General features: G+C 40.1%; 1 protein-coding gene across 1 annotated transcript in view; it reads left to right on the top strand.

Annotated features, from left to right (window-relative positions):
* Positions 1-27,720, top strand: part of ME1 (malic enzyme 1) — a 226,482-nt gene that overhangs the window by 76,352 nt on the left and 122,410 nt on the right. Inside the window, exon 4 of the mRNA XM_075923820.1 lies at positions 23,605-23,680. Within this exon, the coding sequence (XP_075779935.1) occupies positions 23,605-23,680 (76 nt within the window). The remainder of the gene's footprint in view (positions 1-23,604; positions 23,681-27,720) is intronic.

The raw sequence follows: 27,720 nt of genomic DNA, 5'->3' as shown, positions 1-27,720 counted from the left end.
TCAGCAGTCCTTGTGGTCTGTGTTCCTTGGGCTGCCTGTCTCATTCCCGATCCTGGCACTGAAGGGAGGAGAAGATCACTGGGGGACCACCGCACACCCACCTTCCCTAAACCAGTGCTGGCATCCCCCAGTAGGAGGTTCTTCTCAGTTGCAGAGACACTGGAGGGTCTGAAGTGTGTACTGATCTGAAAGAGGCAGTCATGAGTCCTCTGATTCCTGGTTGCCAGGCAGTATGCTCCCTCCACCAGAGTCTGGCATGGAGCAATGGCTTCTGCCATCTGGTCATGAGCAGACTCCTTTGGTGCTGCCCTGCCCTTGGCACCGCAGCTGCTGGTATGGCTGCAAGGAAAGTGGCTGGTGTCCTGGTTCCTGTGGCACTACTGAGAGGTTTACACAGCAGCTCCAGATTCCCAAGTTGGTCTCAGGTATTGGAGACAATGTCGGCATCTTGGCCCACCAAACCAGTGCAAGCTGTTGGAGAACGAACCCCCCACACCCTTAACTCACTCCCTGGAGGTACTGTAGGGTCAGGGACTAGAAACCTGGGACCAGCCACCTCTTCATCTTCTCCAGATGAGGCCATTAATGCTCTCCTATCCCACTGCTGCAGGATGATACAAAGGCACACCGGGAGCTCTTAAAGCAGGTAGCTTTGACCCTGGGACTACAGGCAGAGGAGCTGGAGGAGCCAGCAGATGCCCTCTTTGGTGCACTCAATGCCTCATCTCTGTGACATGTTGCCCAGCTGTCTTGAAAATTACCAGTGCTCTCTGGCAGTCACCCTTCTTCCTGACCCCCATTTCTAAGAGGGCTGAGAGAAAGAACTTTGTGCCAGTAAAGGGCCATGAGAACCTTTACTCCCTCTCCGCTCCCAACTCTATTGTAGGTGGAGGCTGTCAATCACAAGGAGAGGTAAGAGCAGGCAGAGGTGATGCTAATGGTGACATCCATGAAACACCTCAAAGGCTTTCAAATGTATGGTGGTAATAGTGGCCTACCTCAGGCATCATGAGGTGCATCTCTAGAACATGCTCTGGTGCAGTCAGTCCTGGACTACCTGCTGCAACTGTGGTGCCAAGGTCTGGCACACTCCTCCAATAAAGGGCATCTTGTAGCAATCTCCACTTTCCATGGGCCAGTTCAAGGAGGAGTGTGCCAGACCTTGGCACCACAGGTGTTCCAGCATGACATGAGAGTGCAGTTCCTGCAAAGTCTTGAACAGCTCTGTGCACTGGTAAATCCTTCAGTGGGATCATAACCTAGTCCTCTCCGGACACGGGGCCACACTTCATACTACGTGGTGCTTTCTCCCACTCCCATTTGTACTGGAAGATGGATGGCATTTTTGCTAATGGTGACATCCATGAAACACCTCAAAGGCTTTCAAATGTATGGTGGTAATAGTGGCCTACCTCAGGTGCTAGGGCATCCAGCATTTCAGAAATTTGAGCTTTAACTCCAGAACCCCCATAAGTGGTTTTCTTCAAGGACAAGGTTTGTCTATGGCCTTGGCCTTTTACCAGGAGGATATTAAGCTATTCTTCAAGTCATTTCAGCTTTTTGATGCTGCGGTTGACAGGATGAAGGCATGCTGATGTCAGTGCATCATCTCGCTAAATGGATTACCTTGAGTATTTGTACCTGCTATGGGGTAGGGTTCCCCTGCTGCAGAATATTTAGGCCCATTGTACCAGTGCTCAGGCATCGACAGCTGCCTTCCTGGAACTAGTGCTAATCCAGGACATCTGTAGAACCACAACGTGGTCATCAGGGCAATGTTCATGGCCCACTGATCCCCCTCACACAGCAGGCTAGAGATGATGCTGGGGTCAGCAGGGCTGTGCTGCAGTCAGTGCACTCATGAACTCCTACCCACCCCTGTGGGTATTGCTTCAAGTCCCCTAATGTGAAATGGACACGATCAATTATTCAAAGGAGAAAAGAGAGTTAGTTACCTTTTTTGTAACTGGTGTTCTTTGAGATGTGTGGTTCATGTCCATTCCACAACCCGCCCCCCTTCTCCACTGTTGGAATTTCTGGCAAGAAGAATGCACCATACCTTATACTGTGCCATTGTTGTGCCACTTCAGGGATGAGGGGAAAGACTTCTGACACAGGTGCATGCAGTGAGCATACACACCTAAAGTGGAATGACATGAGCAATACATCTCAAAGAACACCAGTTACAAAAAAGGAACTCTCTTTCCATTTTGTGTTACGTATAGTGATATATGAGTGCTCCAAAAGAGGTCAGCTACCGTTTACTTACAGAGATTAAAATCCACTTAGTACTAGGAGTTTTCTTTCTTCATTTGAAAAACCAGTCCCTCCCCACTTTTTTTTGTATATTGCGGTCCATAATTCTGTAATGTTACAAGATTGACGCAGAGAGCAAGAGAATGTTTATATTGTAGGTAAGGAAATGTAATCAGCAGATAAATTCCCTAGGAGAAATCCTGGCCCAGTAAAAATCAAGGGGACTTTTGCTGTTGACTTCAATATAGGTAGGATTTCATTGCTGTTGTTTTTTTATTGTACTTCACTTCTTTTCCTGAAATCCACAGCAAAATGCTATAGGTTTTTTTTTTCTAATGAATGGAGAGAGGGCCATTTCACCAATTGTCAATTTTTATATCTTGGTATAGTTTATATAGGGTTTTTTGGACCAAACTGAGTCCTGGTAGAAGTAATTTAACTCTTTGAATGTGTTGAATTTTGTCTTTCATCTTTAAATTACTCTAAATGACTCTAAATGATTATATCTGTATTACATTACAGCTGTGATCCTCACTTAATATCAGTTTAGCAAAAACATTTTTGGTCTCAGAATATTAGCTATGCTTATAAATTTAGCCAAAATAGTGGGTGGATGGAACTTTGGAAATATCTATTTTAGCAGCAGTTCTTCTCTGTGGTTGGAAGGTTTGTTCTGTTGGCTTGTAGTCAAACCATGTCATCATTTTACTCTCATAAGATGAATGTGTTTTGCTTTAGTACTTCTCAATTATGTGTGACTATAAAATAATACTCCTCATTTAGGTAGCTCAACAATCTTAATGCAGGTTACAAAAGGTAGATATCTCCGTTTCATTGATGGAGACACAAAAAGGTTTAATGTCTTGCCTGATAGAATAATATCATATGGAGAATTAGTAGTACAGTTGAAAGTAGGATATGTTGGCTTCTTGACTCCCAGGTCTCTAAAAAAAAAAATGGATTTATGTAAATGAATTCCTGTTAGTATGTTCTTCTCTGACCCTGTTGTGTACTTAAAATTAGAGTTAGCTTGGAATGAAATTTCCAGTCTGTGGAAAAATTGTAAGGTTTTGAAAAACAAAATAATGATCAGGAGAACAATTAAAAAGGTCAGCATTTTTCACAGAATACCTGTGTCCAACAGCAGAGAGGCCCCAAAGCGCTAGGGACTCTAAGAGCCCCAACTCCAGAGAGAGAAGTCTGCAGGACTGGCCCAGAGTCAAAAACCTTGTGATCACTGGCTGTGGAGGAGCTGTGAGCTCAGGAGCCAGGACCTCCAGGCTGTTTGTCTCCCTACCAGGCAGACTGCCAAGGAGCTGGGTGAGTGAACTGGTAGGAAACCAGGCAGGTTTCTGACCAGAACCTGCCTGGTTTCCAGCAGAATTTTGTTGAAACCAGATTTCCACATATTGGCATTTTCTGATGGAAGAACTTTTAATTGGAAAATTTCCAACCAACTATAGCTAAAAGCTTACTCAATCATAACTTTCTAGTGAGTCATTGCAACCTAATGTATCAGGAACTGTGATAGTTGATGCTTCAGGATTTTCAAAAAAGAATTATCTACCTCTTCCAATGTGAACCATGGTGCTGAGCAGTTAGAAGACTAACCAGTGACTGCTGCTTCCTTTCCCTCTTTCATTCACATTTTCCAGCTGCTCCTGATGTCTAATGAAGAGTAACCCAGGAGCATACACAGGAAGTGAAAAGTTAGCAGTTGTATTTCAGTGACATCAGCCCCCATTCACTTCTGTAGTGAGAGAATAATAAAGGCATGGATCAACTTTCTCCTTGTCCATTTCCCTGCAGATCTTAAAAAGAGGGACACCATCCGCTTTCTTTGGGGAGAGAAATGGGTGGAGTTTAGCATAGGTGAGCAAAAAGAAATTAAAATACCAGTGATCTAGAGACATAAAGTCAAAGGGAGTCACTATTATCTTTTTGAGTAGAAAGAGCAGAGACATATTTATTTTCTGGGGGAAAGATAAATGATGGAGAGACACAGGAAGATTTCAAGAGAGAGTTTAAAAGGCCTTGCAGGAAAAAAATGCATGATCCCTTGGATGTGGGAGAGAGAAGTAATTTTCTATCTCATGAAGAGAATGGGGGAGAGAATGCTGATAATACTTGAGTGAGGACTAGAACTTTCAATCCCAATGAAGACACTGAGGGGGAAAAAGTAAGCCCATATAGTCCCTGAACAGGATAATACATAAAGAGACTGTTTGTACAAAGAATCCCGCATATGTTCTGGGAAGATCTCCTACTTTCAGATGTTTATTTAAACCTCATATTTTGAGGTTCTGAATAATAGTATCTAAAATAATTGACCCTCATCCGACCATACAAACTGACTTCTGGAGGTCTAGCAAGCCCCCAGATTATTTGGATATCTGTCCCTGGAATTTTTTGTCAAATGTTGATAGTCACAACATTGGATAAGAGTGCAAAGATGTGTAATTTTAGTAATGTGTTGCTTTTAAGAAGTAGCCAAACTTAATCAGTTGGAGGTAGAGGGAAGAGACAGCACAGTGACTACATGCTGTCATTAGCAAATCATATGCAAAAATAATGTATTCCTGTTTATTTTATAACTGTATTTATATTTTATAATATACTGTGGTTTATAAGATCTGTGGGACAAAGGCTGAGCTTTTCTTAAATATCTGTAAAGCACCACATACTTATCTGGTGTTATGTAAATATAAAATGTAGTGATAGGTAGATATCAATATTTCAGACCGTTTATAAATTCCGAGGAGCAGCTCTGATACTTAGGGTATGTCTAGACTACATGCCTCTGTCGCCAGAGGCATGTAGATTAGGCTACCCGGCATAGTAAAATGAAGCGGCGATTTAAATAATCGCCGCTTCATTTAAATTTACATGGCTGCCGCGCTGAGCCGACAATCAGCTGATCAGCTGTTTGTCAGCTGAGCACGGCAGCCATGTAAATTTAAATGAAGCGGCGATTATTTAAATCGCTGCTTCATTTTACTGTGTCGGGTAGCCTAATCTACATGCTTCTGGCGACAAAGGCATGTAGTCTAGACGTACCCTTAGAATTTGACAGCTCTTCCCTTTAGGCTATATTTTTGAGCCCACTCCCTTTTCAAAATAATTGGGGATATAAAATCCTGGCTAGTCAGTTAACCAGTTAAATGTGATGTTAACCTAACATTGAACCAGTTAACCGATAAAAGCGGGATCTGGGCTTGTGACCACTCTAGCCCAGTAGGAGCAGTCACCAGCCCCATGCTGGCTGGCTGCTGGCTCTTAGCTCCTGCTGAAGTAGCCCCTGTCCACGGCGGGCCTGGGCTCCCCCCTGAGGACATGTCTATAGTAGAGTGTTATTCTGAAATAACTCCCGAAATAACAATTTTGAAATAGCGCTTTTCCTCTTCACAAGCAGGAGTTATTGGGAAATAACAAGTCCTTTATTTTGAAATAACAGGGTTGGTAGTGTGGATGGTCGCCTTGTTATTTTGAAATAAGGGGAGTTATTTTGCAATAATTCCCTAGTATAGACAAGCCCTGACAGGCTTTTCTGTACACCAGAGCAGCTCCTGCTTGCAAGGTTCCTGGGCCCACCATGGACAGGGGTTGCTCTAGATGAGAGCAACCCCGTAGGGCTGCAGCAGCCCTCCCTCCACAGACAGGGAGCTGCACCTGTCCCCACTGATTGCTGGTTAATCGGAACCAGTAAGCATCACCCATTTATGGTGATGCTTACTGGTTAACCTTTCACATCCCTAAAAATAATTAGACTTATATCTTTTATATAATTTTTTTTTCATGAACTCTGAAGATTGTAATCTGACAAATCTTTTTGACCTCTTTAGAACTGATCCATTGGTTATTAGTAGGGCTAATTTGCAATTTGACATGTGCAATTATTCCAAATACTCAGGAATGTCTTACATTAGAAGGAAATATGGCTAAGAATGACATCAAAAATAGATAATTAGCTTTAAAAAATCATAATGTCATTATCAAAATTACTTTATTTTAAATATTTGATTATTGTATAATAGCAATGGGGAAAAAAACAAAACCATTTGACTGAACACCTAGAAGCTATGAGGTTGACTAAAAATGGGAACCAGAACACAAACACTCCCAGTTTTTGGTAAAATTAGAAACTTGGCTATTAAAGTTTTGCTGCTTTTGTTGTCTTTAATGCTATGTTACAGTATATGCATTATTTGAAAATAATTTACTGAACTTAAGTGAGACTGCTAAACTGAACTGGTAACATCTACTACTGGCCATGTGATCTGGGAATAATACTTAGTCACAGCATCAGTTAAGTATCAGAGGGGTAGCCGTGTTAGTCTGAATCTGCAAAAGCGACGAGGAGTCCTGTGGCACCTTATAGACTAACTGAAGTGTAGGAGCATAAGCTTTCGTGGGCAAAGACCCACTTCGTCAGATGCATGACGAAGTGGGTCGTTGCCCACGAAAGCTTATGCTCCTACACTTCAGTTAGTCTCTAAGGTGCCACAGGACTCAGCATCAGTTAAGAAACACTGTTTTCTTCATTCTTCTGAGTTTGTAGTGTATTTATCTGATAAGAGAATATGTGCCTGTTTATTTTGTGTAATGTTAACAAAATGTCTCCTATTTGAGCTCTCTTAAAATATATTGGATTCTAAATTGTTGTGCTTTATTTATGTATAGCACCCAAATATTTAATGAGTCATTCAACACTTGATGTAAAACAGTCAGGCTACTCAATGAAAAAAATGTGTGCTACTTCAGGACCAGATACAATTAACTGTGATAAAATCTCTCCACTCCACCCCCATTACTGATTTTCTGGATGTCAGTTTACATGCTCTGTGGAAGCCAAATTTGAAAAAATGTAATCTAATTTTACATTAATGAAAATGTGCATTTAGCAAGTAGCTTGTGCAATAGTAATTAATGAACCACTACTAGAACTGATTTGCATGTGGAAATTTAGAGGCCATTTTAAGTCCTATGTAAAAATGTGCTCCATAGGACTGAATTTATCAGCTTCCAAAGGAAAGCTGCTTCTACTCTGACTATCTTTGTAATTGCCTGGTAGGGAGCACTTGCAGCCTATTTTTTCTGTGAACAGAAGAAATAATTAACTAATTTTATATTCAGGATAATGAACACAAATATGAATTTATTTATGAAAAGCCACAAAGAAATTTATTATTCAGATTATTCTTTAAGATGCTGTTCCACAGCCTAACATGGTAGAACTTTCCACAGCCTAACACGGTAGAACTTACTATGGTAAAACATTTTCAGATGAGACACAAAGTCTTTTGTGAAAGACATTTTTTTTGACAAAAGAAGCACAAAACTACTCAGCTATACAGAGTACCTGGATTACAGTATAAAAGATGCATGTGTAAGTTTCCAACCATATGGATCATTTTTGTATTACTGGACTGTTGGTGAACTTCTCCCTCAATATACTTTAATCTGTGTAAATACATAGGCTCCTCAGATTCTCTGGTCCACGGATATTGCCAGATCAGAAAATGCTGGTTTTTGGAGGTGAAACCCATATCAGCATTTCATTCATCTATCCCAGGAAAATCAATTTTCTCCAGTGCCATGGTGGTGAGATTTCTGAAAGAACTTCTCCCGCTTCCTTTGGTGCAAGAATCAATCACATTCTGGGACCTGAATACAATTTTAGCAGCTCTAATGGGGTTTCTATTTGAGCCCCTTATTTTTTTGCCCACTGTCCCTCCTGTCTCCAGAGAACTGCGAAAATAAAACAAGTGTGTCAGTCCCCGCAATACACAAAGTTTGAAAGGGATGCCGGAAAGAGTGAGACCACGACTTGGGGTTGCAAAAATAAAAACTGATTTTATTTTAATGATGACTCTGACACCTAATGCCTGGGAACTCAGTCACATGCACGGGCGCCAGATAATCATCAGAATAAAAAATAAGCAAATTACCAAACAATATAAAACAATTCCCTGAGGCTTTTCTAAATCACAATAATTCTCAATAACTGCCCAGGGGTTAGGAACAGTTGAATTAACACTAATATTGTTCATAAAGCTAACTATTTACACTATTTTATACAAGAGAACAATTAAAACCTTAACAACAACTATTTGTAAACTAACACAATGACTCTTTAACCACTGTCACTTGACAGGCAATAAGGGCAACTGAAAAATCAATCAGGATAGGGATAATGGCAGGGGAGGGGTGTTATACCAGTTCTGGAGACAGCAGGAACACAAGTACCAGCCACGTGCTCATAAACTGTCTCCACTCGGGTCGACCAACGCTCAGTAAGACGCAAGAGCGGGGGGTGCAAGGCATCTGGGTGATCAGGCCAGGTGTTCACACGATGCAATTCCCCACTCAGAGGGGGTTCGGCTGCCTGTTTTATTGCCCGGTCACTTGTCACCTCATTGGCTGATCTTTGCCGCAGTGGGTGGAGTAAGCAGGCCTGACCACGAGTCATCCCATTGGCTGATCTTTACTGCAGTGGATGGAGCGAGCAGGGGAAGATAAATATTCTGCATGCCCTTATATGGAAAGCGCTCTGCCTCACAGACAGAGCCCCCTATACCAGCCCTTGAGGTGTAACAGGCTATGGCTCACCTGCGACGGGCAGCCATTTTTGTTGTTCTGTCTCGGACAAAGTGATGATATTTTAAATTGTTTATGTGCATATTATTTGGAAAGCTTTGACTGTTAAAGTGGAAATAGAAAAGTTTCCATTTCCTTTTTAATTATGTAAAATCATGTGATTGCCACTAGAATTAGTAATGTTCTTTATATCATTTGGTTTCTTTTTGAAAAGTATTATGTGACTAGATAGGGAAATAGTTTGAAATTGTCTGGTTTTAAATAGTATATTGCTAAGGGAAAATGGCACATAATAAAAATGTCAATTATTAAGTAATATTATACTATTTTTATCAGAAGTATTGTAGTTCAAGAGTTCCTTTCAATAAAGCACGGCAAAGATGGGACTAACACTATTTGGTTTTCAAGATAGGCCAGGTCTACTCTGTACATTTATATCTGTGTAAATATGTAACTCTGGGGTGTGAAAAATCCATGCTGCTGAGCAATGCAGTTGTACTAACTTAACCTATGGTGTAGAGCAGTGGTTCTCAGCCTTTCCAGACTATTATACCCCTTTCAAGAGTTGGATTTGTCTTGTGTATCCCTATATTTCATGACACTTAAACTACTTGCCTACAAAATCAGACACACAAATACACAAAAATAGTATATAGCATACTATTACTGAAAAATTGCTTATTTTCTCATTTTGTCTGATTGAAATTTTAATTTGTATTGACTTTACTAGTGCTTATTGTAGTAAGCAAATATCTAGATGTGTTGCTGTACCCCTGGAAGACTTCTGTGTATCCCCACAGGTACATATACTCCTGGTTGAGAACCACTGGCCTAGAGAGCACTGTGTCAACAGGAGGGCTTCTGTGGTGGACTTTGCTACTGCCTCTTGCAGAGATGAATTTAATTATACCAGTAGGGGGAAAACATCACACATTGATTTTTTTTTTTTTTTTTTGTATTTTTCTTTTACTTAATGTGAATTTAAACCTAAAAGGAGAGAGCAGTTTTCCAATAGCACTTACCTTGTTTTATCTTCCTTCCCTTTTTCATTTCCTTTATTTTTGTTATAATTTTGACACTATAATTTAGATCATTGAGATTAACGTTGTCACTGAGGTGTAAATTAAGTTTGTTGCCCGCGTGGCAAGGCAAATATGGGCAACCTCATGCAAAGAAGATAATTTCAAAGCTTATTTACACCATTATGTGTGTTTTTGGAGGTAATTCCTTTTTTATTAAAGTGGAAATGAATAGAAAATTCCACCAAAGTAAGCATGTTTAATATGTTTTCACCTACTTTTTTTGTTTAAGAATGTGAGCTCTAAAGAAGTGGGACTATGCCTGGTTTTTGTTTGTACAGTGTGGGGGCACTATAGATAATGATAGAAGACTTTCATAGTTTAGAGAAAAACAGAATCTAGCAATTGATAACATTAGCATTCATGTGCTGGAAATTTTGCTATTTTAATGAGACGGAAAAGCATAAAACATAAAAATTCAGTGATTTGAATTTTCATACATTTAACATTTTTACATTATTTGTACGTGTGTTCATCTTATTAACATTGTAAGATTCCTACTAGCCGAGTGTTTAATATTTTTATTGATCGTTCCTCTATAGCTTGGATATAATAGAAAAATGAAACAAATGTGTGTTTTGGTGATAACCCACTGTTTTACTTCAAAAGTAATTTGCTTCTCTCTTGATAATGAATGTGCTCATCTCTAATGAACTGTTTTGTCATTCACAATCGTTAAGTAGCTGTATTTGTGCCTATTAGTGTGTAAGTAATGAAGTTATTTACTGAGCAGCTGTCAAAATAATTTAGTGGCTGCTGCTGGCAGAACCGCTTAAAGACCCCCATAAAGCAGAAAGTTTCCCAAGGTCTGCCTTTTTAAACAGGATGCCATCTAATTAAGATATCTATTACTTATGGTTTGGTAATAGACATTTAAAACTTTGTTGAGTAGATAAAGAATAATTTGGGAATGTAATTAGACTAGCTATCCATAGTTAGAGCAATAAACAGAAACTTCTTCATCTTCCATTCTATGTTTGCCATGTATTATAGCAATTTTAGAAATATTAGCATACTGAAATATTCAGGACACAACTTGTGTTTTTTGTGTATGTGTGAACAAAGAATATAGCTATTTTCTAACAATCAGTTTTATCTATGTTCCTATTACTGGTAGATTTTGAAATATACCGAATGGCAAAAGATGGAGATCAGAACACCTTCTTTCCATTAATGTAAAATATTTTACTTAATTGTATACTGAATTACACAGTTTAATTGCAGAAGCTCTTAATATATTGCAGTGACCTTCAGGTTGTACAACAACAGATGAGACTCCAAAATAAACAGGAGTAGTTGTGCTTTGTGTACCAAATATATGTTTTTGGTTTTAAAGTCTTTTGCACCAGGAACGTTGTTATATTTTACTCAGATAATTCTCAAATAGCCATGTTCAGTGTCTTCTATATTATTTTTGAGGGTAACGTATTAAATGGCGTAAGTTCTATTATTACCTATTTTATTTATTTCCATTGTGTACATTTTGATAACTCTGATCAATATTGTTGTATTTTGGTGCAGTCGTGCAGGCCATCCTTAGGAATTATGGGGCCCTATAAAACTGCTATTAAACTGGTGCCTATATGCCTGATGGCAGGTGGGGGAAGGGGGGAATGATGATTTTTTTTGAGATTTGATTATTTTTTTTAGCAACATGCTAATGAAATATTTTTAAAATTTATTTTAAAAATAAGATCCTGTAGACCTTTCTCAAAGTGGTCCGAGAAACCTGTTAACTGGCTTCACCAGGTTTTTTTATTTACTGGCACTGTGGCCAAGGAGCATCACGGCTCCTGTTAGCTCCGTTTTGCAGCCAAGGGGAGCTGTGGGAAGCAGCAGCCCAGCCTGCACTACTTTGAGAAACACTGCTGAAGACTAACACAGTAAATTCACCAACTGACAGTTCATACCTGAAATTGGCCAATGCCTGTTAAATAGCTTCTATTGCCACTTGCATGGCTCTTTCATAGGTTCCATGTTCTGCTAATAGATTAGGCAGATTTTTTTCACTTTGAAGTTAACTAGATCCTCTCCAGAGGAAGCAGAGCCACACAACAGGGATAGGAAGAGGCAAGTGGATGGACGCTAAGTCCCACTTGTACCCCAGATTTTTGGGTGCCTCTAGCCAAGCTGCATGCTTTTATGGGAGCTGAGAGCAATAGAGGTTGGGATTCAGAGGGGAGAAGAGATCTCAACTAGGAAGGAGCAGCTAGGGTACTACTCTCTTTCTGTCTCCCCCTCGCTCCCTCATTGTGAGAGAGGTAGCTGCTTCTATCTTTTTTTCTGCCTTCTCTTCCCTGCAGGACAAGGAAAAGGGAGGGAGTGGAATTATATGCTGCATCTGGGCACTAGAGCCTATTCTGCCCACTGCTGCTTCTGCTGAAGGTGGTAATAGAGCTGGATGATTGGCTGCTGCCTGAAGGGGAGGGAGGTTGCTATAGCTTACTGCATACAGGCCTATTTCATCACACCCTTAAACTATTGTGTGTGAAGTTCTCTAATACTTGGGGGAATCAGCTGATCACCAATTTTGGGGTCTGGAAAGGATTGTTATCATATGGCAAAACTGGTAAACTGCTAGTTTTGAAGGTTTAAATGACATTTATTGCACTTGTAACTTTGACATGTCCTGGTGCAGTTTGTGGGCAAGTAGGTGTTTATCCTGTAACCTAAGAGACTGTCTAGGCATTGGTCCAGGGCACAGCAATACCTGATAAGAAGGTATGTCTCCTGTCTTGCCCATCTTTGGCTCCCCTCATCTTATCTCTTTTACTTCCTATTGTAGGAGGGCAATGAATTAGGATTTTGTTTTCAAGCCTGAGAATGTAGAGGGGCCTTCATATTCATCTTGAGGTAAAATCTACTGAGGCCATTGGTGCCAGTTGAGATCTGTCTGAACAAATCTCGAGGAAGACTCCAGTATATTGTGGAATCCGGTGTCTCCTAATGCTCCCACTTAGATGACATCTCCAGGCTTTTATGCCAGCCATGATTGCTCAACAGGTTTGACTAGGTTTCTCTATTTGCAAAAATTCTGTGTAGGCATTGTGGCCAAAATTCTGTGTAGGCAAAGTGGCCCAAAACAGCCTTTTCAAAACAAACTATTGTTTAATCTCAACTCTACAAACACAGCGTAACAAGGCGAAAGGATTTAAAGCACACTGAAAAATCTACATATATATTTGTCTTACCTATAGGCTTCATTAGGCCAAGTTTATTCCAGAGCTCTTTGGGGACTGGGGCTTCAGTCTGCTCCTCAACAGTCTCTGTCTTTCTCTCTGTCTTGACCTTCAGTGCCATCTTTGTATCCACCAAAATACTTTTGTTCCAGTTTTTCTCTGTTGACTAAGAGGGGATATGATAGAGGTCTATAAAATCATGACGGGTGAGGAAAAAAGTAAATAAGGAACAGTTATTTACTTGTTCCCATAACACAAGAACTAGGGGTCATCAAATGAAATTAATAAGTAGCAGGTTAAAAAAACAAACAAAAGGAAACCTTTCTTCCCAATTTTCTGGATGGAGACAAACTTCAGCAGAAAGGATTGAAAAAAGTGATACACACACAACATTTGGGTTTGTTATGAAGAACAGAAAATAATGCTGAACTGAAGAAAATAGGAATATTATGTATTTTGGTGTGCTCTATCGCAAAACATGCTTTTCATTTAACGGTCATGGCATTCATAACCATTTTAATAAAGTATTTACACTTACAAAGGTTTGGTCCACTTCCTTGGTATACTTTTAAACACTAATATAGAATAGATTGCACTACAGGAACCTAAAGAATTAGCTTGTCTCTTCCTTATAGGTGCAATGGATAGGAAACTCAGAGGTGTAGCTGAGTTAATTCTGTAACTTGAAAAATGAGTAATTCTGTGCACCTTAGAGACTAACAAAAATATATAGTATCATGAGTTTTTGTGGGCAAAACACACTTCTTTAGATGAGAGGAGGAAAAAAAGGGGGACCCTCAGAGTAAGAAGGAAGAGGGAGAAGGAAAAAACAGCACAGGCTGCACCTCTAAAATCTGGGATTCTCTGGTCCAGCAACATCTGTGGTTTGATATGACCAGTCTTATTAATCAGCTGGGTGGTGGGGGAGAGGTAGGGAGGGACCGGCAGCAGGGGGCCTGAAATGACCTCCCCTGGTCTGGAAGAATCCCTCATATGGGACCAGTCAGTTCCTGAGGGTGCTGGATGAGGGAGGTCTATCCAACCAGTACCTGTCAATTGTAGTGCCAGTGCTAATGAGGCTAATTGAGTGGGCTGATAGTGTCTCATACTTAACTTTTTATATCAATGGAGTGTTGAATGTAAGGAAAGATGGTTTTATAATAGGTCATCCAGTTCAAGTCTTTGTTCAGGCCAAGGGAAATAATATCAAATTTGCATATGAAGGTCAATTCGGCACACTTTCTGTAGCTGGCTTGTGAAATTCCTATATCGAAGAACAGCTACTTTTAAATCATTAATGCAGGGGTGGGTAAAAAGGCTTCGGCAGGCAGGATCCCACCCACCAAGCAGGTTGATCTGGCCTGCGGAGGCCCTGCTTCTCCCCTGCCCCCAGGCCAATAGGCCCTGGGGGTGGGTGAGTGCACGAAGCTTCCTCCTGCCCTGCCAGGAGCATGCAGCGCTTTGAAGCACCACGTGTTCCTCGCAGGGCGGGAGGGGATGTCACGCCCTTCCCTGCCCCCAAGCCTTGATTGGCCTGTGGGTGGGAAGAGCATGTGAAGTTTCCTCCGCCCTTCCCCCTGCTCTGCGAGAAGTGCATAGCACTTCCAAGTGCCGTACGCTTGCACAGGGCAGGGACAGGGGCGGGGCGAAGGACGTTTCATCCAGCTCCCCTGTCCCCAGGTTCTGATTGACCTGAGGCAGGGGGGGCACGTGAAGCCGCCTCCTACCCTGCGAGGAGTGCGTGACACTTTGAAGTGGCCCCTGGCCAAAAATTATTGCCTGCCCCTGCATTAATGAGTGCCAGGTAGCTTAAAATGTTCCCCTATAGGTTTCTGTGTTTTACCATTTCTAATACCTGATTTGTGTTAATTAATCCTTTGTCATAGAAACTGTCCAGTTTGGCCAATGTACATGGCAGAGGGGCATTGCTGGCGCTTGATGGCATATATCACATTAGAGGATGTGCAGTTGAATGAGCCTGTCATGTTTTGGCATATGTGGTTAGGTTCTGTGACGGTGTTGCTTATTTAGATGTGTTGACAGAATAGGCAATGGGATTTTTTGCAGGTTCCTGGGATGAGGTTTACCTGGGTGGTCGACAAATACCTTTGATGTCGGCAGGGGAGCCTCAAGACTATCGCACTGAGCCGACAAACAGCTGATCAGCTGTTTGTCGGCTCAGTGTGGCAGCCATGTAAATTTAAATGAAGCGGCGATTATTTAAATTGCCGCTTCATTTTACTGTGTCGGGTAGCCTAATCTACATGCCTCTGGCGACAGAGGCATGTAGTCTAGATGTACCCCAAGTGGTGACTGGGAGACACTGCTAAATTGAACTGAAGTTCTCTCAACTGGGGTTTTTAAGGTTGTTATTGCAGGCAGCATGGAGAAATTAATAAAGTTACCTCTGTTACTCTATATTCAACTTATGAGTGAAAATATTTAGGGTTATGAGAAAAGTTTGAACTTTGTTACATTGGAAAATGTTTAACATTTTTAAAGACGTCATAGTGAGTACCTCCCATTATCATAAGTTATTAGTCACAGGCAAGATGAGTCAACTTTGAAGCACTAGTAATCCCAGTCTATATTGTCCCTCAGGGAAATATAAAAATACACATAACTCCCTTTGAGTCTGTCCAATTTTGTGGGAGTCTGAGTTCAGTTTGTACAGTGCATTAAATTCTAAATTTCAGAATATGTGTTTACAATGAAGGCTTCCAAACTAAGCTGGGCTCAATTTATATACAGAACAATTCTAGGAGCTTGGTTCTGCCCTTTCTTTGTTGTTGTAGTTGCTGCTACTGCTATTTGTAAGCTTCTAATTAGAAAACAGCTTATATATGCATGCTAAAAGGCTAGCAGAATTTATATTGTGTATTTTCATCCACTCTTTATTAAAAGCACATGTGTCCATGATTGGATTTTTCCTTTCATATCCTGGCAAGATATGGTCATTATTAACAATTACTTCTACCACTCATTTAGTACTTCTTAATTTGAATGTCCTCCATGCACCATTTTTATGCCCTTTTCTTTCCCAAGTCTTGTTCCTAATCACTTTTCTGCCAGAGTTGACACGCTATAGATCAATATAAAAAATGTATTATGCTGCTTATCAGTTTCATGCAAAATCTTAATCTGACATTCCAAATTAGCCAGTAAATATGCTGACATGATTAAGAAAACATGTAAACCAGATTTCCCCCCCAGCCCTTTTGTGGCAGCTCAAAGGGCCAAGAAAACAAAGCCATTTCCTATCCTGCATTGTAGGGTGTCCGCGGTCGTGGTAGAGACGTCATAGGAAGGGTCACTGCAAGAGAACTACTGCTCTGAGGCAATTCCTGATACTGATGGATGATCCTTTAAGAATGGAGCTCAATGGAAATTTTCTGACAGATGTTTTGTGAAAAAGTGACAGTTTGTTAAACCTGAAATGTCCCAAAACACAAGTTGGAATTCTTCAATCTTTTGTTAAATCGCAGGCAGGATTCTGTACCTGATTCCCTGCTAGGTTACCTCTTAACTTCTGGAGACCTCAGCGCTTCCAGCTATAAGTTTGTTAGTTTGAGTCTGTAGCTGTCAATTCCAGAAAGTATATTTTATATCAAACACACCATGTGTCAGAGGATTTCAAGTTCATAATAATGAAAAAAAAATGGTTTTGGACAGACTTGGGATGAAATTAAATTTTGTAGTCTTGAAGATTTTCATGAACCCCAGAGCCTAAATTTTGGTCAATTCTTCTTGGGAGCCATAGGCAGTGGATGTAATTACAGGCAGTCCCCGGGTTACGTACAAGATAGGGACTGTAGGTTTGTTATTAAGTTGAATCTGCATGTAAGTTGGAACTGGCATCCAGATTCAGCCACTGCTGAAACTGATCAGTTTCAACAGCGGCTGAATCTGGACACCAGTTCTGACTTACATGCAGATTCAACTTAAGAACCCCAGGCGTCCCCAAGTCAGCTGCTGCTGAAACTGATCAGCAGCTGATTCCAGGAAGCCCAGGGCAGAACAACTCTGCCTCGGGCTTCCTGTAGTCAGCCGCTGGTCAGTTTCAGCAGCGGCTGACTTGGGGACACCTGGGGCAGAGCAGCTCGGGTGCTGCTGGGTTGGTCCAGTAGCGCAGCCGCTCCTCGGCGCTACTGGACCAACCCAGCAGCACCCCAGCTGCTCTGCCCCAGGTGTCCTGATTCAGCCGCTGCTGAAACTGATCAGCAGCAGCTGAATCAGGACTCCTGGGGCAGAGCAGCTGGGGTGCTGTCAGGTTGGTCCAGTAGCGCCAAGGAGCGATGCTGCGGGACCAACCGGCAGCGCCCCACCTGCTCTACCACAGGCCCCGGGCTTTGCTCCACGTCTCCCTGGTCTGCTGGGGGGGGCACTAGCTGCGTCCTCCCCCAGCAGACCAGGGAGACGCGGAGCAAAGCGGCGGAGGACCCGGGATGGACCGCGGCGCTTCCAGATCAGCGCCATGGGTCCGGCCCCGGGTCCTCCGCCGCTTTGCTCAGCGTCTCCCTGGTCTGCAGACCAGGGAGACGCTGAACAAAGCGGCGGAGGACCCGGGGCCGGACCCGCGGCGCCTCCAGCTGATCTGGAAGCGCCGCAGGTCTGGCCCCGGGTCCTCCGCTGCTTTGCTCCCCATCTCCCTGGTCTGATGGCTCCCCCAGCAGACCAGGGAGACGGGGAACAGCTTTTCTCGCCCCGGAGGAGGCGGACGGCGGGACCAGGCGTCCCACCGCTCCAGTCCTCCGGGGCGAGAAAATCCCCGTTCGTAACTGCGGATCCGACGTAAGTCGGATCCGCGTAACTCGGGGACTGCCTGTAATTGCAGCCCCCAGACTGATTAAAAATATTCTGGGACTCAACCAGCACAAATTGGTTTTAGGATCACAGATCTATATACCCTGTTTGGTTTTGCCTCCTTCAGCTGTAACCAATAATTATTGGGCACAGCAGAATATATGGCTCTGTATAAGAATTCTGCCATAACTTTATCACATGTTCACTTACCAAGGTGATAAGACGGGTACAAATGTTCCTTGTTCACTTCAGCTTCATTTCACCTGCCCTTCATGTTCCACTTTCTTCCCGTTCTTTATTGCCCTCGTTTCAGTGTTTTCTCCCCCTTCCTTTGACTTTCAACTTAGTTAAGCCTTTCCCACAGAACCCCACCTGAGAAATTAATAAAACAAATCAAAACTCTAAATTAAGACATCAAAAGTAGTAGTTTGATTTTTATGTTACAGCCTAGCCTTCCCTCTTGATGTTTTGTCTTGTCTACAGTGCATGCTTTTCAGGGCAGGGACTGCTTTGTGTTCTGTGTTTGTACAGTGTCTAGCAGTGGAACCCCAATCTTGGTTGGTAGCCCTTCATGCTACTGGAATACGAAACATTTGCTTGTTGGTTGCTTTTATCTCATATCTATCGGTTAAAAGGAAGATATAGGACTAATCTGTCAAAATGATAGCCAGTAGGTATTGCATTGTTGTACTTGCACTTGCAGCACTTTGTGGCATATTTTTTATGGAAGTGGAAGGTATGCTATATTATTGCTCTTTCTCCTGTCACTTTACAGCTGAGCAGACATTCAAGAGCCAAAAGTAAAAACTGTGTTTCACTGATGACCCTGTGTTTCACTGATGAGGCATAGTACGAAGCATAAAAAGCTGCTGACAAATTTCACACTCTCATACAAGTAATTTCCATTTGTTGCTGAAGGCTGCATTGATAGTACCGCGGTTCTTCAGGTTGTCTGCCACATCCCATTGTAAGACACAGTTGCTTATAACTCTGCCAAACTTTGACTGTTCTGGCTGGGTGTCTATCTCACCCAGAAAGTTTCCAGCCAAAATAATTCATCTATGTCTGAGAACTAAGCTGGCGGGAAATATTTTCAAATTTTAAAACATTCTGGGGACCTTTTCTTTGGAAAGTTCTGGCTCTCTCATGGACTGGAGGTGGGAGTTGAAATTTGGCAGGGTGTCAGAGATTGTGCTTTGAAAATCTGCTCAAATTTAGTCAACTTATAAATCTTTCAAAAATCACAGTTTGCACACATACTCACGTTGCCTGATCTAAGATTACATTTTAATTTCTAATTGCCATCTTTAGGGTTGACAAGTTCTTTGTCCCAGGATCAGGCCTATTCTATGGTTGGGAACCCTGATGTGCATAGTTGCAACACTATAGGAACTCTTGTATATTTACAAATATAGTTTATTAATACAGCTAGCACAGTCACGAACACCCCAGTTTCATAAGATAGGGAATGTACATCCATATTTCCATACCATATACTTACATCATTCCTTCTAGAACAGGCATGTCAAACTTGAAGCCTGCTGAGAGCCACATAAACGCAAACTGATAGCTTTCTGGGCCACCAAATAAAATGTACATTCTCAACAAAAATCCTACCCAGTGAGCAAATAATTGTTATGGAAATTTGTATTTGCTTCACAGGTGAGTAATGCAGAACTAATCAGGGAGAAGATCTTATTGTACAAATGAGCCTCCAACCCCCACTCAGTGCTCCATTGATTCTGACCCCACTTTATGGGGCTCATTGAGCTCTTGTGGGGAAGGAGAAAGTGGAATGGGGATATGTGCACTATTGGTCCACAGGGCAGTAAAGGTCACCAAATAACTGGCTAATCAGATGATGCTGGCTTTCCTCTTTGTTTCTACCTGCTACATTTAATTAAGAAGGCTGAAATATATCCTTTCCTAATACAATTTTTTCATTTAAACAAATGCTGGAGTAGTCACAGGCAGGTTATGCAGTTGTGAATGGGTTGATACAAATCTCAATGGGAGCAAAGCACATATGGAGCTGCCCAAGGACCAACTCTGTGTCTTTCGGAAGTACCTGAAGTGATCAAAGCAGCCCTAATGAGGCCCAGGATCTTGCCATGGTATTTTGTTTACAACATAACTATATTTTGGTATTGGTTGTTAATGTGGGGATGCAGTGCTGACCAAACAACTGCCTGATGCATCAACTTCTACATTAAAAGTATGAAAAAATGGTTAAATAGCCAAAAAGTGTCCATGGCCTTTTGTTTGTTTTTAAATAGCATTTTCTGAGACACTGGGCTCTGTCCAAAAAGGTACCTTATACAGTGTGCTGAAGCGTTTTGTGCTGGTATCTTACGAAGCAAACTCTCAGACTTCACTGTTGCTTGGTACTATTTATCTGGTATTACAGTTACATAGGGGAAAAAATTCTAATATTCCTTTCTCAGATGGGAGTATGAGGATAACTGGATGCCGGATGAAAAATCTCACTTTTTGTCAAACTAGCCAACATTTCAAGCACGGTTACAGTATGTGTGTTTTTCAGGTTGGTGAAGTCTCTGCTGGACTGAATAGTTAAGAGACCAGAGCACCTCTTAAGACACAAAAGGACTTGTCAAAATGCTTTCAACTCTAGTAGTATGCTCTGGATATTCCTTATAGGTTATATAGTGTTATAATTACATTAATGTAACACTGATTTGACATCAGAATTAGGCCTTAAAATTAGCTGTTTGTGTAAGACAGTGTTAGAGAAGTGTGATTAGGGGAAGAGGATTCTGGAAAGTCCTAGAAAAGGAGGAGACAAGAAAATACGAGAGGAAGAAAAGGAGAGGGAAGACTGAATATAAAGCTATAGAGACAAGAAATAAAAAAGACCAAAGAAAATTGTCTCTCTAATACCATGGGTATCTTGGCAATCAGAGAAATGCCGCCTTCAGAAACAAGTAGAAAGAAGCAGCAAGAAAATAGAGAGAGAAAAAAATGTGGGGGCATGACTCCTATATTTACATTTTGGTCCCTATTTTTCATTGTTGTTTGGATGCTGTCCCACTTGGACAGTTATCTAAAATGAACATGCCATACTTCTGCAAAGTTCCTTACAAATGTTTTAACAAAGTCATCTCTTATACAGCTATACTGCTTTTATTTCCCACTGTCAAGAAATCCATTCCAGTGAGACCTTGCTCCACGGATTTAGAAAGGTCACATTACCACTCTGGACTGGAATCAAGCTCTTTAGAAAATCTAAACCGCTTTTTGCTTCATTTAACGCAAACATGTTAGGTCAGTTTAAGCCTAAAAGAAGGATGGCTGTATAGCTCTTTTGTTACACTTTTAATTGTTTTCTTTGGTGTGCTTATAATCAAGAGTAATTTTAAACTCCAGGATGCTATACCAAGCAATACTACGCTTTAGGTGATTTATAGAATGGACACAGTTATTTACAACTTTTTAAAGAATATGCTGAGCATCATCAAACAAACAAAACCTTATGAGTTAACACACTGCAATGCTAACTTACAAGCTGTAGATTTCTTCTCTGTCCCATTTTTTTATTGTGATGTCTTACATTGTGTGTCCTTGGTTGATTTTTGTATTTATTTAGAAATGCACCCAGTTTTGCTTGCTTTTCCTCTTTCTAGAATAAGAAAACAGAATGTGCTGTACTTTTCCTTTGGATAGGAGTTTTTGGACTTAAGCAATTTTGTCATGTCAATTGGATATATATACAGTATGTTCAAAGTACCACAAAGGTGTGGAATAGGTGCATATGTAAACTTTTGTTAATAGAAAGATGCATTTAGCTAACAGTGGAGACCTGTGGTGGAAGTACAGTCTACAAGAATACTGAAGAAAAATATAAATTAATTTTCAAACTAGAATAGCATGTCCTATATTGTATATTGATAGATCTTCCAAAACTCTTTAATAGAATAAAGCAGGAATATATGCACCTATATTTTGTATTTTTACTGGGACGGCAGGATTTTTCTGTTGATCCTATGTTAGCAATATTTAATAGTGGTTCCATGAATTAACTTGCATGGAACCATTTTAGATATACTGAGGCAATGAGGCTTGTTAATTTGACTCTGGATAAGGGAGTCTCTCTTTGAGCAGTGATAGAAATGTAGCCGTGTTAGTCTGGGGTAGTTGAAGCAAAATGCAGGACAATGTAGCACTTTAAAGACTAACAAGATGGTTTATTAGATGATGAGCTTTCGTGGGCCAGACCCACTTCCTCAGAGTCTAAGCTAGACAGTCATCTAGGAAGAATTCTGAGCAGCAAAGGCAGGGGATGGAAGGTTCATATAATGTTATGAACCTTATATTGATGAACTATCTTATTTATAAACAAGTGTATTAAAAAGATCAGAATAGTTTAAAAGATATGACTTTATATCTCTTTACCATTCAACACTGATTTAAAAGAAAATACGTAGGGACACATAGTCAGTCCTCTGTAACTTGTAGTCTTCATTTTTGTCATTGTCTCTGTGGTTTTTAACTGAGAAGTCAATGAGTCTTCTACTGTTGTCTTGGTTTAAAGCTAGGGCATCAGCCATCATCTCACATGAGACATGAGACAATATTGTATTTCTTATATGCATATAACTGCCATTGGAGCTGAGTAAACTTAAACAACAAATGGTCTGGTAGCACTTTATGGACTAACAAAACATGTACATGGTATCATGAGCTTTCGTGGGCACAGCCCACTTCTTCAGACGATATCATCTACATGTTTCGTTAGCCTATTAAGTGCTACCAGATCACTTGTTTTTTTAAGTTTATCCTGTACAGACTAACTCGGCTACCCCTGAAGAATTGGAGCTGAGGTAATTTTGCATGCAAAAGGACTATAGGATGGTTTAAAAAAACCCCAATGTATTAGAGAATTAAATAATACTTGTAGCTCATTAGCATATATTTCATTATATTAGCTGTGCTACATAACAATTTTCAAGCATTCTGCTAAATTAAAATTAAACTACAGGATATTTACTCCTTCTAGTATCAGACCCAATCTAACCCTACAGGTTGGTGGATTAAAATAATAATAATAATGTAGGCAAATGCTCCTGCATTCTTATAATTTTTGTTTAATCTACAGCATTTCATGGATACTTATACTTTAGTTCATAAGAATTGGCCAATTATTTTTCAGTCTACCAAATATATATTGTAGATATACATGAAAAGTTCTTGTAGCATATACTACATATTAATTTTATTTTGTCGTTTGAGACAAATATCCTATAGCATGCATAATTTTAACTGTGTTTTCAATTCAGTCTTCTTATTAATAATGGCTTTATCTGTTTTAGCCATGGTATCAAATCCTGTATTTTTAAGTAAAACAAATGAGAGATTACATTTGAGTGGGTAAATCTGCAGTCCTTTTCCTTAACAAGTGCTGGGTCAGTTTTAAGAATAAAACCATTTCATAATAAATTACACTTTTTTTATTTACCTCATAGAAATGTTTGTCACAGGCTTTCATCTCTGAACAGCTTGTTATTGAAAGTTAAATTTTCTCCTGTGATTGTTTTTATGATATACAGGTATTTTAAAAATATATCTGCATGATTCAGAGTAAATTAAATAGACCTTTAAATAAATAATAAAATGTTTAAATTAATGTTCATATAATGTAGAAATATAAAATACCTTTATACATTTACTTGCAGAGGTCTTTTTATCACCATCCATGACCGGGGGCACATTGCTACAATGCTTAAATCGTGGCCTGAAGATGTCATCAGAGTAAGTTCCATTTCATAGAATCATACAATACTAGGACCGGAAGGGACCTCATGGCAGGACCAAATACAGTCTAGACCATCTCTGATAGACATTTATCTAACCTACTCTTAAATATCTCCAGAGATGGAGATTCCACAACCTCCCTGGGCAATTTATTCCAGTGTTTGACTACCCTGACAGTTAGGAACTTTTTCCTAATGTTCAACCTAAACCTCCCTTGCTGCAGTTTAAGCCCATGGCTTCTTGTCCTATCCTCAAAGGCCAAGATGAACAAGTTTTCTCCCTCCTCCTTATGACACCCTTTTCGATATCTGAAAACTGCTATCATGTCCCCCCTCAATCTTCTCTTTTCTAAACTAAACAAACCCAATTCTTTTAGCCTTCCTTCATAGGTCATGTTCTCTAGACCTTTAATCATTCTCGTTGCTCTTCTCTGGACCCTCTCCAATTTCTCCACATCCTTCTTGAAATGTGGTGCCCAGAATTGGACAGTACTCCAACTGAGGCCTAACCAGCGCAGAGTAGAGTGGAAGAATGACTTCTCATGTCTTGCTCACAACACACCTGTTAATGCATCCCAGAATCATGTTTGCTTTTTTTTTTTTTTTTTTTGCAACAGCGTTACACTGCTGATTCATATTCAGCTTGTGGTCCACTATAACATCTAGATCCTTTTCTGCCATACTCCTTCCTAGACAGTCGCTTCCTATTCTGTATGTGTGAAACTGATTGTTCCTTCGTAAGTGGAGCATTTGTCCTTATTAAACTTCATCCTGTTTACCTCAGACCATTTCTCCAATTTGTCCAGATCATTTTGAATTATGACCCTATCCTCCAGAGCAATCGCAACCCCTCCCAGCTTGGTATCATCTGCAAACTTAATAAGCATACTTTCTATGCCAATATCTAAATCGTTGATGAAGATATTGAACAGAGCCAGTCCCAAAACTTTATTTGCATGGCAAAGTTGGTTTTGGTCGTATCTGTGCAACTCTGACTAAAATGTTTTGACTAGCTACCACTTTTAATTCAAATTAAATCATTATGATGGCATTAATTAATGGTTTCTTAAGTTATTGTTGCATCAAAGGCACTTCCAGTTGGAGCTTCTGAATGTTGAGCTTTTCAATCCGAGAACTTTCCAATTAAATTCAGCCTCATGTGATTTAAAGGTTATTGAATATAAGGACTGCTTTAATTATTTATTTATAACTGAAAGATCACTACATGTGGATCAATTAACTTCCAAATACGATATCTCTTAAGTATGGAAATCTTTATATCTCAGAATGAAAAAAAGATCTGCTAAGCATTTTATAAGCAAAGCAATTTCAGTTTTAATTGATTCTTAAAAGTTGTCTTTAAACTGTTTTTATTCTCTACCTGCTGCTGCTTGTCATGGAATAAAGTGTGAAAATTATTCATTCCTTTAAAACATCAAATAAACAATGTCTGTTCTGATCCTAAAAATACATGATAGTATAAGTGAGTCACATCTGTATCAATAACAATGGTTAGAAACTTTTTAGAAAATACAGTTTCATCCAAATTGTTGTTATAAACCAGGATTCTGTCCTTTTCTATTGTGCTTTCTCTTTTTTTCTTCACCATCTGAGATAATGGCGCTTGCCCATCTTTGTAAAGCACTTTGAGATCTGCAGATCAAAGTACCTCTGTAAGTAATAGGTGGTGGGAGGTAATTTTATTTTATTGTTTTGTATCCTAGTTTACTTTGTCTCAAATTGTTGTTGTTGGTTAAACAGGAATGTCCAGGTACTCATACAGGTAACTATTTTTTTCACTCTATATTTAATTTTGGAGAGTACCTACTTTTTGTCTTTGAGCCCTTAAATTGTGCAGCTGAAGTCAATAAATGTTAATATCCAGTAAACAAATAAGTGTTTTTATACCATTTAAAGCTGTCTAGAGCAACTTTAATAGCTGTTTTTTTTTTTAAAAAACACACATGGAAATAACTTAGTAAGGTAACATTTGAGTGGTCCAAATATCCACATAAACAGTATGTTTATGCGATACACAGTGATCATTAACCTATGTCTTTTATTTAAATTTACAAGATCAGATTTGGTTACAGTGTAATAAACAATAATTGAAATTTACAGATGCTCAAGTTATCCATTTTAGTGTAATACATTAATTTCTACTGCTTAGTCTACCTTTCCTTGTGAATGTGAGTTTTACCGGAAACAGAATAAATGTGCTGACTTGGAGTACTCTAGAATTACTTTGCAACAGATTTTTCCATATGTGATCTTTTCTTTTCTTTTAAATAGTTCTATAACAGCAACATTGTGTGGAGATTTTACCACAGCATGCAGCTTTTAATCTTGCATTGACTTGTGGAATGCAGACAAAGTTGTCTTTTCCATTTTCAGCATTTGTGTTGACACATTTTTAATTTTCTGCTTGTTTTATGTAACTGCCATGTACATGTGTACTTTATATGGAAACACACAAATAGTATCTGAATATGGAGAAGCTGAAAGGTTTTAGCAAGGACAGATATACTATAGTCTTGTTTGCAATTAAAGTGCTGTGATAGAAACTATTAAAATCAACATTTGCTAAGCATTACTAGAGTCAACATAGATATCTTTTATAAAAACAGTGCACGAGAATACTGTTAGGTGTGTTTTATATATATCTCAACCTTATCTATTACAAACATAAAAGTGAGAAAATGAAAAATAAAGATATTTCACAATACCTATAATCTGTTTCTGCACCCAAAGAAAGACAATTAACCACTAGACCAGACAACAAACCTCAACTTTAATGGCCTCATCAGGGCTCCCGGGCTCCCAGGCTCCCAACATCCCCTGTTCCTTTAATTGCCCTAATAGCACTACAAACAGACTGGACTCCTCCATCCAGCTTCATGATCTTTTTTGAACTCTAATATTCTCTAGAGTTGGTTGTTTCTGATGTATTATTTTAAGCCTCTAGGGGATTAACCCCTGGGCTACAGCAGCAATATTTATAGAGGCTTAGGACTCTACACTACAGCGTTATTTCAAAATATCTTAATTCGAAATAAAATATTTCGAAATAATGCCTCTACACACAAAATGCAATTCAAAATAGCATTTTGCTATTTTGAAATAGTGCATCCACACTGAGTGGACACTGATTCACATTTAAGGCCATCCGGAACCAGGTCAGGCAGGGCATCGGGTCAAAACTTACTGTGTGAGGCTGCTGCCTAAGGCTATCTGAGGTCTGTGCTTACAGGGAAACCCCGGGCAGCCGGTTCTCAGGTGTCCCTGCTTGCTTGCCTACCTCAATGAGGGACAGCAAATCATTTGTGTCTCTGAGTGCTCTAGTTGCCCTCACTCAAGACACCACAGCACTCTGCAACATGGAGCCAGAGCTGCTCCTAGGCACTCTGGTGCTTCTCGTGGACACGTTGCTACCAGCCTGGCTGACCTTTCTGCAAGCTGCCATCCGGGAGGTCCATCGGGGGGCTGTCAGTATCCAGAAGGCTCTGCGGGAGAGCTTCCACCCTGAGGAGCACTTAGTTCTTCATTTGTCCTTGGGCATCCCCTGGCTTGTCACGATGACCCATATATCTGTTGATAGTCAGGTGTAGTACAATTTGACTTTCTGTCTTGCCAACAAGAGCCAGCACAATGCTAGCAACTCTTTGTCTTACTCAGTCTCCAAAAATCCAGACACACGTATATGACCCTGGCAACACCTACAACTTCCCTATAGCCCCATGGATTCCTATTAAATATTGTATGAGGAATAAGGGATGTTCCGAAGGAGGAGGTTTTTCTGAAATTTGGCCCCGTAGCTGGGCCAAATTTTGGGAAAGCCTCTTCCAAAAAAACGGAAAAAGATATGCAAATCTGCAGTCCAGACATAGCTTTAGTGGAATAGAAAAGGGAAAACCTTTCATAGTGAAATTGCAATATAACTGAAGTGAAAATGTAATAAAATATAATGAAGGAATTCAGGAATTTTACTCTACTATAATTCAGTGTGTGCTTATAGTAATAACTTTAAAATGGAAACAA

Source organism: Pelodiscus sinensis, chromosome 3 (assembly GCF_049634645.1).
Source record: "Pelodiscus sinensis isolate JC-2024 chromosome 3, ASM4963464v1, whole genome shotgun sequence".
NCBI classification, from domain to species: Eukaryota; Metazoa; Chordata; order Testudines; family Trionychidae; genus Pelodiscus; species Pelodiscus sinensis.
Note: the sequence above shows the minus strand (reverse complement) of the source record. Positions and strands in the feature narration are given on the sequence as shown.